At 46.0% G+C, this 14,022-nt stretch overlaps 2 protein-coding genes across 7 annotated transcripts in view; one reads left to right on the top strand and one right to left on the bottom strand.

The window, feature by feature from the left end:
• The window catches only part of SLC26A1 (solute carrier family 26 member 1), a 46,594-nt gene extending 33,871 nt beyond the window's left edge, over positions 1 to 12,723 (bottom strand). Inside the window, exon 1 of the mRNA XM_039543858.1 lies at positions 12,599 to 12,723. The gene's annotated coding sequence lies outside the window, so the exon portion shown is untranslated. The remainder of the gene's footprint in view (positions 1 to 12,598) is intronic.
• The window catches only part of IDUA (alpha-L-iduronidase), a 71,750-nt gene that overhangs the window by 41,770 nt on the left and 15,958 nt on the right, over positions 1 to 14,022 (top strand). For all 6 annotated transcript variants that reach the window (XM_039543868.1, XM_039543867.1, XM_039543864.1 and 3 more), the window contains exons 4-11: positions 4,438 to 4,520; positions 5,149 to 5,256; positions 6,614 to 6,709; positions 7,342 to 7,544; positions 8,677 to 8,856; positions 10,818 to 11,034; positions 12,245 to 12,457; positions 13,131 to 13,252. In XM_039543868.1, the coding sequence (XP_039399802.1) occupies positions 4,438 to 4,520; positions 5,149 to 5,256; positions 6,614 to 6,709; positions 7,342 to 7,544; positions 8,677 to 8,856; positions 10,818 to 11,034; positions 12,245 to 12,457; positions 13,131 to 13,252 (1,222 nt within the window). The remainder of the gene's footprint in view (positions 1 to 4,437; positions 4,521 to 5,148; positions 5,257 to 6,613; positions 6,710 to 7,341; positions 7,545 to 8,676; positions 8,857 to 10,817; positions 11,035 to 12,244; positions 12,458 to 13,130; positions 13,253 to 14,022) is intronic.

The raw sequence follows: 14,022 nt of genomic DNA, 5'->3' as shown, positions 1-14,022 counted from the left end.
CTTGGCTGTCACAAGATTCCATGGCAATGAGTTCCACAGGTTAACTTGGGGTTGTGTGAAAAGGTACTTCCTCTTGTTTGTATTAAACCTGCTATTAATTTCATCAGGCGACCCTCAGTTTTTTGTATTGCGTGAAAGAGAAAATAAAACGTCTGTATTCACTTTTTTCCACACCATTCATGATTTTATCGACCTCTGTCATGTCCCCTCTTATTCATCTCTTTTCTAAGCTGAACAGCCCTAATCTTTTTAGTCTTCCTCATACGGAAGCCATTCCATACCTTTGGTGATCTATGTTGCCCTTCTCTGAAACTTTTCCAGTTTCACTATGTCCTTTTTGAGATGGGGTTACCAGAACGGGACACAATATACAAGGTGCGGGCATATCATGGATTTACATAGTGGCATTATGATATTTTCTGTCTTATTTTCTATCCCTTTCCTAATAGTTCCTAACATTTTGTTAGTCTTTTTGACCACTGCTGTGCATCCGCAATGAAGTTTTCAAAGAAGTATCCATGCTGATTTCAGGATCTCTTTCTTGCGTGGTAATAGCTAATTTAGAACCCACTACTGTATATGTATAGTTGGGATTATTTTTTCCAATGTGCATTATTTTACACTTATCACCATTGAAGTTCACCTGCCATTTTGTTGCTGAGTCACCCAGTTTTAGAAAGTTCCCCTGTAACTACTCGCAGTCAGCTTTGGACTTAACTATCTTGAATAATTTTTGTATCGTCTGCAAACTTTGCCACTTCCCTGTTCACCCCCTTTTCCAGATCATTAATGAATATGTTGAATGGCACAGGTTCAAGTACAGATACTTGGGGGGGGGGGGCACTGTTCATTTCTCTCCGTTAGGAAAGCTGACTATTTATTCCTATCTTTCAACTAGTTACTGATCTGTGAGAGGACCTTCCCTCTTATCCCAATGTGGACAGATTGGAGAGAGTCCAGTGGAGGGCAACAAAAATTATTAGGGGGCTGGGGCACATGACTTATGAGGAGGGGCTGAGGGAACTGGGTTTATTTAGTCTGCAGAAGAGAGGAGTGAGGGGGGATTTGATAGCAGTCTTCAACTACCTGAAGGCGGGGGTCCAAAGAGGATGGAGCTAGACTGTTCTCAGCGGTGGCAGATGACAGAACAAGGCACAATGGTCTCAGGTTGCAGTGGGGGAGGTCTAGGTTGGATATTAGGAAAAACTATTTGACTAGGAGGGTGGTGAAGCTCTGGAATGGGTTACCTAGGCAGGTGCTAGAATCTCCATCCTTAGAGGTTTTTAAGGCCCAGCTTGACAAAACCCTGGCTGGGATGATTTTGTTGAGTTGGTCCTGCTCTGAGCAGGGGGTTGGACTAGATGACCTCCTGAGCCCTAATCTTCCAGCCCTAATCTTCTATGATCCCGTGGCAGCTTACGTTGCATAAGAGCCTTTGGTGAGGGACCTTGTCAAAAGCTTTCTGAAAATCTAAGTACTCTATATCCACTGGATCCCCCTTGTCTACATGCTTGTTGGCTCCCTCACAGAACTCTAATAGATTGGTGAGGTCTAGCTATACGTGGTCCTGCCTCAGTGTGGGGGACTGCACTAGGTCCCATCTAGCGCTCTATGTCTGTGATTCTACACTGACAGTCTTGGTTCCTCTTCAGGTCACCAACATTCCGGTCTTTCTTCTCTAGGTAGTTTATAAATCCTCTTAGCTCATGCATTGCTCCAGGATCACTAACTTCCAGGCTCTCCGTTCAAATCTGCCCCATAAAGGAGAGCAGTTAAAGAAGAGGCAGAAGTTCCATCTCACAATTTCCCCTGCTACATGATTTAAAGTGTCCAACACTGGATTTCTATGCACTACACTCATCTCTTGCACTATGATCAATCCCTAAATGGTTAATTAACTAGTTACTCTGAATATGGTGTGAATCAGTTTTTACACATGCACAGGTTTTATGCCAAGGCAACAATAAATTACATTTTCAGAATATTGTTACATAGGATTATAGTGATTCTTTATTTGGACAATTGGTATGTGCCAGAACAACCAAGTGGAGATATTGTTATTAAAAACTTCCACAAATTTAAAAATCAAGTTTCAACTTTACCAAGGACAAATTTCAGGACTAAATATTCAACCTCCAAGCAAAACAAAATAAAAAATTACCAATGCACACATATGCCTGGGCACATTTTGCAGATGAACATGAAAAATGCTGTTAGCGAGTGTTAATTTACACCTGCAAAATTAATTGGCATAAATGGATTTTGTGGGGCAAATTCTAATCCTTATGTGCAAGTGTTCAGATTGGGGTGCTGGCACCTGCCACTGCTTGCCGAGCGTTATGCACATATAAGGAGGTGTAGGGCGGTCACGGCTATTCCTCCATCTATCTGGGAGGGAGGCTAAGCCCTCTCGCTACAAGTCCTCTGGATGAGCACAATTTGGGGTGGAATTAGCATCGGGTTCTCTGCCACTCGGCGGGGTAATCCAGTGCTGAGTCTAGGGGCCCTGGCCCCCGACTGGACAGGGCACCAAACGATTAGAGGGCTCTAGCCTACAGTCAGGGTAGAGCAGGAGTGTCCACAAGCCTCCGGCAGGGCAAAGCAGCAAGCAATTAGGTGGCCCTGGCCAGTATTCAGGACAGAGCAGCTAAGGAATCTATTCCCCCAGGCCCTCGAACAGGGCAGGCAGCAAAGTCAGGAAGTTGTGGCCTGTACTCGGGACAGCGCAGTAACCAGTCTATTCCCCCAGGCCCTCGTACAGGACTGGGCAGCAAAGTCAGGATGCTCAGGCTTGTTCTCAGGACCAAGCAATAATAAGTCTCTAAGCCCAAGTCCTCAAATAGGGCGGGGCAGCAAACAGACAGGGATCCTGGCTCTGGGGGACCACTGACAAACAGTCTTTTTGGCCTGTGGTGGGGAGGCTGCCACCCCAGAGGTGGGGTGGCAGGGGTTAGGGGGATGCAGGCCCACCCAACTCCACTGCGTCCCACCCCAGGTCAGCGGGGAAATCCAGCTGCAACACGCTAGCCAGCCGTCAGTCAGTAACACAGCCGAACTATATTCAGCTCCTCAGGGCTACTTCCTACACTCCCATTTGAGGGGGGGTACCTGAGTCCCAGGGTCGTCATCCATCTCACTGGGGTAAATGGCTAATGGCAGCCCCAGCAGTGGGTGAGAGATGTCTTTCTCCTCTGACGGCTCCTCTCTAACTGAGCTGAAGGACTGGCCTTTTATATTTCTGGTTTCTGTCCCGCCCCTCTGCTTCCGGCCTTGCGGGTTTGGGTGTCCCAGCTCTGCCCACCAGGGAGGGCTCGCGGCTGTCCCTCCATCTGTCTCTGAGGGAGGCCACACCCCCTCGCTACAGGAGGTTAGAAGGAAACTCATCCAAAAATTTGGCCCTAGATGTAAGCTGGGAATGGCTTTTATGGCAGTCTTACACCCACACTGTATGTGGAAAATATTAAAGGCTGTTAAAATTGGAACACAGTTACTGTAGGTGTGTGCTTCCACAGGTGCAGGAAAGACCTTTTTATTTACCCAGCAAATACACTTATTAATCCTCAGCTGTGCCAAAAGCAATGAAGAATCCAGCTAAACAACCAGAGTAAGAATTAAAATCATGAGAATTAAACAGTCAGGCATATTTTCATTTTGGACCAGGGGTGTACTAGGCAACCAGTTGGTGGCTGCAAGAAAGCAAATGGAGTGGAGAAAATCTTGGTAAAGCTGCTTTGTGCGTGGGTAAGAAATTGGAGATTCAAATAACACAGGGTCCAAATGATAGCATGGGTAAAAAGCCCCTGCTCTCTCATCAGATCTGCTATGTTGCTTATGTTCTTGCCTTTGGGAGATGAAAACGCCATGGGCTGGGCAAGGAAAAGCCTGTGCTTAGATGCTATAGACATCTATCACTTTAAAAGAAAAAAATCTCATATGTCACTCCTTTAGAAGTACCATACTGGTCCTGTGTGCTAAAAGAGAATGGGCAGCTTACCCGGACGTAATACAGCCTTCTTTCTACTGGAGCCACATGCTGGCTTTGTTAGAATGATCACATTATGACAAAACTGTTTTAAAATCAGAATAAAGAATAACGTATGTATTTCTAAACAACTGAAATGCTGCTGTGAATTATAGAACTAAAGCAGTTGATCTATTTGAGACACAGGTTTCGTTTATATTAAGCATAACAGTGATAGTTTCATTATTTAACAAATGCTATTGTTTGTTTTACAGTAGCACCTAGGGGTCAACCAAAAACAGCGCCCTGCACCATTGTGTCACATGCTATATGAACAGTAATACAGTCCCTGGCCAGAAGAACTTACAATCAAAACTTAGTTAGGGACCTGCTTTGTCATGTTCATATTTCAGTCTCTCTTGCTTACTTTAGCTATTTTCTTTGTTTTGTATCTTTAAATTGCCTATATTCTTTAGAGTGACAGATGGAAAACTTCACTACAACTTTACCAGTCTGGATAACTTGATGGATCTTCTCTGGAAAAACAAACTCATTCCAGGTAAGGACAGCTTTTTCCTGGTCAGTTAAACATGTCGGATCAAATGTACAGTCATCAGACTAAACAGCTTTTGCCAGAGCAGATTTTGGTCCAAAATTAGTTCGCTTCTACTTACATTTGACTCCCATTAATGTAAATGGAAATTCTGCACACAGAACCCTGGGAATAATGTAAAGCAGCACATTAGTGCTTTACTTGTAAGAGCTTTGGCATTAATCTGAGACTCTGAACTGGAAGCTGTGATCAACTCTCTCCTCGCTGAAATACGCTCAAGAAGGGACCAAAGAGGACACGTTCCTAAACTCATCTTGCTTTCACTACCCATATACAGCTATACACACCTCCCATGCCTCTAAGTCACACGCCAGTTCAGAAGCTGAAGTGGTAACTCCTATACTGTTGATTTCATTGACAAGCAATGAGTTTGAACGACCTCAAGACCAAAGTAACTATTGGTGTGGAATTAGCGTGTGGCATCAGGAAAGGGAGCCCATTTAATGTAACTAATTTCCTGTGTCTTATGTAGTTTCAGATTCTTAAGTGTCAATAAGACTCAATGACTTCCTTAGCTAATCAAAAGTAAACCAGTTCATGAAAATGGGAGTTAGACTTCTTGTGTTTATTTAAGGATTTGAATTGATGGGAAGCCCTTCAGGATACTTTACAGATTTTGAAGACAAAAAACAGGTTATAAAATGGAGGAGCCTAATTGCACTTCTGGCCAAGAGATACATAGGTGAGTCATTAAGTAATCATTGTTTAATCATCAGTCCTTTATTCTTCCACAGTTGTGTGGTTTATACTTGATTTCAGGATGCATAACAGCAATTGGGTGAATGGGAGAGGTTTGAGTGGGTTCATTTAAGCAACACTAATTCTTGAACTCAATTTTGGAAAAAGCTTCATAGAAGGGTGAGAGACTGAAGCCACTTGAAACAAGTCATGGAGCTCAGTACATTTACGTTTCTTGCCCATGGAGTGAGGAGTTCTAATTGAGGCTGAGAATTATCTGCCCAACGCCACTTCTTGTCTTTTTTTAGTTTCATTTTCACCACTCAACATTAGACAATACAACACTAAAAACAACAAATACAGTGCGTAGCCCAATAAAAAATTAGGCTAAGCCAAACTATGTAGGCTGAAATCATGAGGGAGGTGGTGGAATCTCCTTAGAGGTTTTTAAGATCAGGCTTGACAAAGCTGGGATGATTTAGTTGGGGATTGGTCCTGCTTTGAGCAGGGGGTTGGACTAGATGATCTCCTGAGGTCCCTTCCAGCCCTGATATTCTATGATTCTATGGGGATTAGCTGTTCAACCACAGCTAAAAGCCCTGTACAACTAATGAACCTCTTAAGTCTCTCACATCCCTGGGAAATAGATAAAATAAATACCAATACCCCCATTTTCCAGATGGGTCAACTGAGGTAGTGACAAGTGAAGTGATATGGCCAGGGTCGCACAGGAAGTCAATGACAATGTCAGGAATGAGACTTGAAGAAGGGATGGATTTTGAAGACTGACCAAAAAGTGACATGATTTAGCAAAGTCCTGGTCAGGAGAAAAGAAGAGGGGCGTCGAAGAGAACAAGGCTGCAATTGTGGTTGTAGTTTAAAGCAATTAGATAGCAAACCTTTGAATAGTTCGAGGCCTTTAGTAGCCCTCTCTGTCTTTGTTTCGGGAGCCACCAGAGCTGTGCCAGGGCAGCCGTGTGTTTATAGGTAGGTAGGCGCTGCATGTTGTACATATGTTATGAACATGATCATTTGGATCCCACCGTGGCCTTACGCTGGTTGTGTAAAGGGCAAGATAGACAACAGTGATGGACAGGAAGAAAGCTGGCGTTGATAGCCACAGAGAATGAGCAAAAGATAAGCTACTTTTTAGTCACAGAGGCTCAAATTCAGCCATTTGAGCCAGACATACCACAGCCATTGAAATCCATGGGAGCTGCATAGACACCTCAAAGGGCAGAATTTAATCCACTACGTTTGGAAGGCTGCGGGTTGGTCCTGCGCTCTACCCCTGAAGTATGAATTATTCGTTGCCACATGGAAGCCTACCGTGCAGTAATGAAGGGTAGTTTCGTCTGCAGATAGATATGGATTGGAACATGTTGCCAAATGGAATTTTGAAACTTGGAACGAGCCAGATCACCATGACTTCGATAATGTGTCAATGAGTGTCAAAGGTAAGTTTGTTTCTTTTGACCTTGATTTAATTTGTGTGGGGGTGGAGTAGGGTAGGGGTAGGTGGGTGATAAATAATAGGGTATATACAGGTATATTCTGTTTTATAAGGGATTGGCCCTGGGTGTGATCCATGTAACTTCCATTAATAGCATTCCTGCCCTGATTTTCATAAAGTCTCAGGTTAGACTTTAACATGAGCAAAAACAGAAATGAGGGTGGGGAATGGGAAGTAAGGGTGACTACAATACAATCGCGTTTTTCACTGTTGGGTTATAAACTAAAGTTGTGCTATGAAGGGTTTTTTTTCTGCTTTAAAGCCATGTGTTTTAATAGATGTGTGTCTTGGTAGCTTGCCCAGACAAAATCCTTTAAAGGAGCTTCCTGTTGCTGAGACTGTATGAAACCAAGGGGGGGACTTCGAGATTCCTGTTGTGATCAATAATGGAGAGAGGAAGTGGAAAAAGGTGGCTTCAGACACATTGTATGCTGTTAGTTGTGCGCACTTTCTAATTGCTCACAGCCTGCTGCAGCAATATGAGGACTGACCGTACTCTTCGGTAACTTGAATCAAGACATCATTATAATTTTAAGCTGTAACCATCTCCAGTATACATTATTGTTCTGACTCTAGGGTTTCTCAATTATTACGACGCATGCTCAGAAGGGTTAAGAGAAGCTAGTTCTTTACTGAAATTTGGAGGCCCGGGAGATTCTTTCCATCCATTCCCAAAGTCGCCCATCTGCTGGCGTCTTCTACATCACTGCTACAATGGAACCAACTTCTTCACTGGAGCGACTGGTGTGAGGTTGGACTACATAGCCCTACATAAGAAGGTCAGTCCAAGGCTTCTAGCTGTTTAATAAAGAAAAGTGTATGGGAAAATATTTCTTAATCCAATTTATTGCTAAGGTTGACTGTGCAGCCCCTCTGGTTTATGAAGTTCACTTTCAGAATTGTGCTCTGCCTGTGCTGGGGTACATAACCATTACAATTCCAGAGGGCCTTTTAAAGATGTTCTAACAGACAAACTTCCTTCCAAGCGGAATGCTTCCATGTATAGTCTCCACCTGAAAACAACTTTTCTGCCACTTTCACACGTGGAGAGGGGGAAAATATACACATTTCCCCTTTAAAACAATAGTCCTGACCCTGACTGCCTGTCAACAGTTCTAGTGCCTGAGCAGATAGGGTAGAAATGTTAAATTTGACAGGCAAGTTGAGCAAGGTGATATCTTTTATTGGACCAACTTCTGTTGGTGAGAGAGACAAACTTTTGAGCCACGCAGAGCTCTTCTTCAGTTCCAATCAAAGATATTACCTCACTCACTTTGTCTCTCTAATAGCCTGGGACCAACACAGCTACAACACTGCACACAAATCTGACAGGGACATAGGTGCTTGTGCTCTGTCTTTCATAGCAGAGGCTCTCAAACTGGGTGCCGGGCCCTCCTGAGGGGGCACGGAATGTATTCGAGGGTAGGGGGAGCATGAGAAGCTTTAGGGGGAAAAACTTCACTGCACACGTTTTACCCACAGCAATGAATAATTAGCAACGCTGACTCCTCCAGCCATACCAGGTCCTTAGATGGTGCTGTGCATTTTGGTGTATTCCTGTTAAGCATGCCTAGCATTATACAAAGTCGGTGCCATCTGCACGTTAATCCGTTTGCTATGCCACGGTGGGCATATTTAATGGTAAACAAATCGACCACAATCACAGTTTTGCTTTTGTTCTTATTACAATGAATCGTTGGCTTTGTTTGACTCAGTGTTTCACTGTTTTTAATATTTAGTGAGAGTTGCATGTTGATTTTTTTAAATCAATATATGTACTTGGGGGCAAGAAACTACTACAGACACAAAGATGGGAGGCCTAACCAATAAGTTTGAGAACCACTGTTCAAAGTACCGTACATGACACTTTGCTTCCTCACTTTGCATGAAATGCGATTCCCATTGTTACAGGGAGCTGGAAGTTCTCTTCACATCTTAGAGCAAGAAACAGAAGCAATGGAGCAAATTCAGAAGTTGTTCCCAAATTTCACCTCGGTTCCTGTATACAATGATGAAGCAGACCCACTGGTTGGATGGTCAGTTCCACAAACGTGGAGAGCTGATGTGACCTATGCAGCCATGGTGGTGAAGGTAACTCAACGCTCACTTAGTGTCCTCACCTAATACGCTAATCTGCAGAGCAAGTGTGTTGCCAAAAGAATGTTTTATTAGGTTTCTGAATGGACTTCAGGAAAAAATTACAAGCCAAATCCTGAGGTTTGAATGCTCTCCCACCAGGGTGTCAGGTGCTTTAACTTCACAGCTGTAGTTAATTCATCTGCCCTTTCCCGAATGTCCCTGTAGAAAACAACTCTATGAAAACTCCTCCTCCTCCTAGGAGAACTGGAGAATGTGCTGGGGACACTGTTACCGTGAAACCTTCTGCATGATTGGCTAAACTCACTTTCCCTCATTCCCTGTAATAGGCTCGCCACTATCTTCTTGTGGTGCATTATACACCCACAACTGTACAAAATCACCCTTTCCCAGAAAGCCCTAAGCACCACTACCATCCTTCTTGACTGCTTAATGCAGTAGTTCTTGGATTTTGGGTGAGGTCTCTGCACAGAGGGCTGACATGACCTCATTATTACTGCCCGCACCAAGGGGCAGGCCATGCAATGGGCATATGGCCATGAGTTAGGGGGGCAGTGCAGAACTACATAACCATGGAGGCAACTGCAATGCTGGGGAAGAGACTGCCCCTGCTCTTGGGAGCATGCCAGTTGTACCAACCTGTGAATATTCCCTGTGGTCTCTGCTGAACCGAACCCTTGCATGTGGAGAGGAGATGTGAGCAATTAGATGGATCCCTGGAAAGCCCATGGGAGTATTGACCCAAAAAATCGACTGGGTTTGCACACTTGGATGTGCACAAGCCTCTAAGTGTGAGCTGGCGCATCTCATTTCTCAAATACTTCCTGTCTGTAGTATACTTGTGATGGACAGAGACAAGCTTTCAGGCTTACACAGAGCCCTTCTTCAAGTCTGGGAAAGGTTGTTTAGCGTAAGTAGTTTCAATCTGTTCCACCTTGTATTTAGCAGTGTCACTGAGTACATCTCCCAGCCCTGAAGAAGAGCTCTGTGTAAGCTCGAAAGCTTGTCTCTCTCACCAACAGAAGTTGGGCCACGAAAAGATACTGGACCAACACGGCCGAACGCTGCGAAGTTCTTATAAATGAAGTACAATGAGGTCACTAATGAAACATTATTTTGACAAAAATGTGGATGGAAATCACATCTCTCATACGAGCTCTTTACATAAGTTCTAAACCAAGCTAGTAATTCCATCCTCTGGACACGTAAGACTTCACTTCCTGAGGAAGTGTGTATCAACCTTCACTATTCATGAAAGAGCCGCTCAGGGATGGTGTGAAGTCTCCAGATTTTCCGAAAGGACTGCAGAACTCTCTTCATAAAGCTAGTAGAGCTATCTCCATTGACTGTAATCCCAGTGTCCAGCTAACATGGCTTGAGCCCCTTCACCGCCTGCTTACACAGCGTGTCTAGAACTCTTCTTTGTGCAGCACCTGGCATTCTCACAGAGAGCCCGCTGCTCCCCGTGCATCCCCACAGGTAGGATTAATCCTTCACATCTGAGTCAACGCACTGCCGCAGTCCTACTGATGCCCTGATTTTAGCCAACCTGAGAGCTTATGTGAACTAAAGCCACGCTGAGATGATCTTCATGAATTTTGAAGCCAAAACGTTGCATGCATTTGCTTTCATTGCATGTACAGATCTTCACTGCCACACGTGTGTGCAGGATGTAGGGATGAAACTAGTTCAGTAGCTTCACTACAGTATCCAAATGAAGCAAGAGTGCTCTACTCTGCTGTTTCCAGCGGGTAAGCGAATGCACGGAAACGAGTTAAAGTGGCCCCAGGCAGAAGCAGCCCATCATGTAGAACTGCTGCAGGATCATGTAGGCTGAATATGCAGTTCAACAGAAATAAGACTGTTGGTTTTAAAACAGGAATCTATTCGTTAGAGTGTCAGCAAGAAGTGTTTTTTCCCCCAGCATGACGGCCAGTTTTCCCGTTACTTTACAGGTAATCATCCAACATCAAAACCTGCTCATTTCCAAAGCCAACAACACCATCAACTACACTTTACTGAGTAACGACAATGCCTTCATGAACTACCATCCCCATTACTTCACCCAGAGAACGCTGACTGCCCGATTCCAGATGAACAACACAAAGCCACCTCATGTCCAGATGGTGAGGAAGCCTGTGCTGACCGTAATGGGATTGCTGGCACTGCTAGGTATGGTAAATGTTTGTTTTAAGTCGCTAAATGCCAATCTCCAGTCACATGCAAGTTACATGCTTAAAATCTATCAACAGGTCATCTACTCCCTCTTCCTGCTAATGCGGGGTCAGTCCCTCCTCCACATTTACTAGCAGTTTGTCCAGTCCAGTTGGATGTGTCACAAGGAATGGTGCTTCCACCCCTCCCCCTGGGAGATGAGCAGTCTTGGTGTCAGGCTGTTTTCCTGACAGCCTGTTATCCTCTAAATCAGGGGTGGCCGACCTGTGGCTCCGGAGCCACATGCAGCTCTTCAGAAGTTAATATGTGGCTCCTTGTATAGGCACCGACTTTCCAGTGTGCCGGGGGGTGCTCACTGCTCAAGCCCTGGCTCTGCCACAGGCCCTGCCCCCAACTCCACCCCTTCCTGCCCCCTCCCCATAGCCTGCAGTGCCCTCGCTTGTCCCCCTCCCCGAGCCTCCTGCACGCCATGAAACAGGTGATTGGGAGGTGTTGGGAGGGAGAGGGAGGCGCTGATAGGTGGGGCTGCCAGTGGGCAGGAGGCCCTGGGAGCGGGGTGGGGAGCTGATGGGGGGCTGCTGACGTATTACTGTGGCACTTTGGCAATGTACAATGGTAAATTCTGGCTCCTTCTCAGGCTCAGGTTGGCCACCTCTGCTCTAAATTGATCCTATTGCTTCTGTTTATACCCCCATATGCCACCTCGGTCAGTACCTTTCTGTTTATATTTGTGGACTGGTATCCCCCCGGGCCAGGTCCATTCAAGCTATATTTCTCTTTAATAAGCTCTCCGGCCTCTCAATCCCTCTGAGCTCCCGCCAAGGTGTTAATCTAGGCCCTGGTTCTCTTAGACACACACTTAAGTCTTATTGACTTAAAACTGTTATTAGGCATGTAGTACCTAAAGGCCAAATAGGCTGGCGACCCACTGTGCTGGATGCTGTACAAACGTCGTAAATGAGATTTATGCACATGCTGAAGTGCTTTGCAGAACCAGGGCTGTATTTCCAGAGCTGACCACCAGGGGCAGTTTCAGTTATGCCAGGGTAAATCCAGTGACTTCACCAGTGCTCCTCCCAATTCATCCTGGTATAACCAAGTAATCTATAGCTCAGCCCTGCGTATAGACAGTTCTGTGTTTCACCTCGTCACAGGTCTACCGCTGGTCTAGTTCCTTTTTGTGTCAAAAATGTATTTTTACTTTCAGGGGAAAACCAAGTTTTTGCAGATATTATCAGCAAAGACGAAAGTGCCAACACCGACACTGTTGGAGTACTAGCCACGGTGCACAGTCCTGCTGAGCTACAGCCGTCAGACAGCTGGCAGGCCACCGTACTGATCTACGCTAGTGATGACAACCGGACATCCTCTAACATCAGTGCTGTGACAGTGAACGTTACCCATTTCCCCAGGCATGCAGGTAAATGGGCTGGGGGTGGGGGGGGATTTGGGTACTGGAGCCCCAGGAAAAGGTTCACGTTAAACATTTCCAAAGCGTTCATTTCATAACTGAGGTCACATCTAGAATTTGTATATTACCAAGCTAGAGATCTCTCCTTACCTGGCAGCCCCCGATTTTCTGGGGACTAGGAGCACTGTATTAGGAAAGATTGTGGATCCTGATCCCAGAGCTGGGCCTGCCTCTGGCCTTTAAGGGATACAGTGAATTCTGTCCTTTCAGAAACGATTCAGCCCAGCTGCCCCTGAGCCAGGTCTCGCTGAGCAAAGAGCTCCCTCTGGGATTGATCACAATGTAATCCAGATATTGAACATTGCTCAGTGTGTAGGATTTACTGGTGTTGTCTTCAACAGTTACTACGGGGTTCAGCACCTGTGGCAGTCAGGGCACTTCTATTTAGGAGCCTAGATAGGAATTTAAGAGAATAACATTAAGGACCAAGGCTTGAAAATATTTAGTCTTAGGCACTTGTGAAAATTTTACCCTGAGTCCCATTTCAGTGAGATTCAGGCTCTGAAGTCACTTTTGAAAATGGGACTTTGGCTCCTAAGTCATTTAAGCACTTTTGAAAGTTTTACCCTTCGTCTTTAAACCCAGATCAGGAGCTTTACATGTTTCCTTTGTGTTTCCAAAGACCTTGTGTATGTGACATACTACCTGGACAACAACCTAACCAATCCCTATTTGGAGTGGAAGAAAGTAGGAAGCCCCGATTTTCCTTCTGTAAAGCAATTCCAACAAATAAGGGATGCCGAGGTATGATGCATATGCGGTAAAAATTGTCAGTGTCAACACACTGTTCATGAACTGGTGACATTATGGCGAGGGAACCTGATGACTGGTTTATGTTCTGGAGCAGTGTTTCTAAAAATTGGGTCCGCAGAACTGGGGGTCCTCAAAGGTACTCGAGGGGGTCCGTGTGCCCCACTGATCAACTCCTCCCCTGCCTTTCCTCAACTGCTCCCCTTCCTTCCCAGCGCCTCCTGCACGCCGGGAGATTGTAGGCGCTAAAAGTCCAGCGGAATAGCGGAGGTAGGGCAGGTTCCCTGCCTGCCTTGGCACCACACTGCTCCCAGAAGCAGCCGGCATGTCCCTGCGACCCCAGAGGGGGCGGTGTGGCAGTGGGTCTCCGCATGCTGCCCCCGCCCCGAGTGCTGATTCCACAGCTCCCAGTGGCTGGGAACTGTGGCCAATGGGAGCTGTGGGAGCAGTGCCTGTGGGCAGGGGCAGCGCACAGAGACCCCCTGCTCCCTCCGTCCCCCGCCTAGGAGCCATTGCTTTCGGGAGCCGTCCAGGGTAAGCACCACCCAGCCGGAACCCACACCCCAACCCTCTGCCCCATCCCAGAACCCAGACCCCCTCCTACACCCCAACCCTCTGCCCCATCCCAGAACCCACACCCCGCACCCAAACTCCCTCCCAGAGCCCGCACCCCCTCCTACACCCCAACCCCCTGCCCCATCCTAGAACCCCCACCCCCACCCCAACTCCTCCCAGAGCCCGCACCCTCCTACACCCCAACCCCC

Source organism: Mauremys reevesii, linkage group 6 (genome assembly GCF_016161935.1).
Source record: "Mauremys reevesii isolate NIE-2019 linkage group 6, ASM1616193v1, whole genome shotgun sequence".
In the NCBI taxonomy this organism is placed as follows: Eukaryota; Metazoa; Chordata; order Testudines; family Geoemydidae; genus Mauremys; species Mauremys reevesii.
The sequence above is the reverse complement of the archived record's forward strand: the minus strand, read 5'-3'. Positions and strand labels throughout refer to the sequence as shown.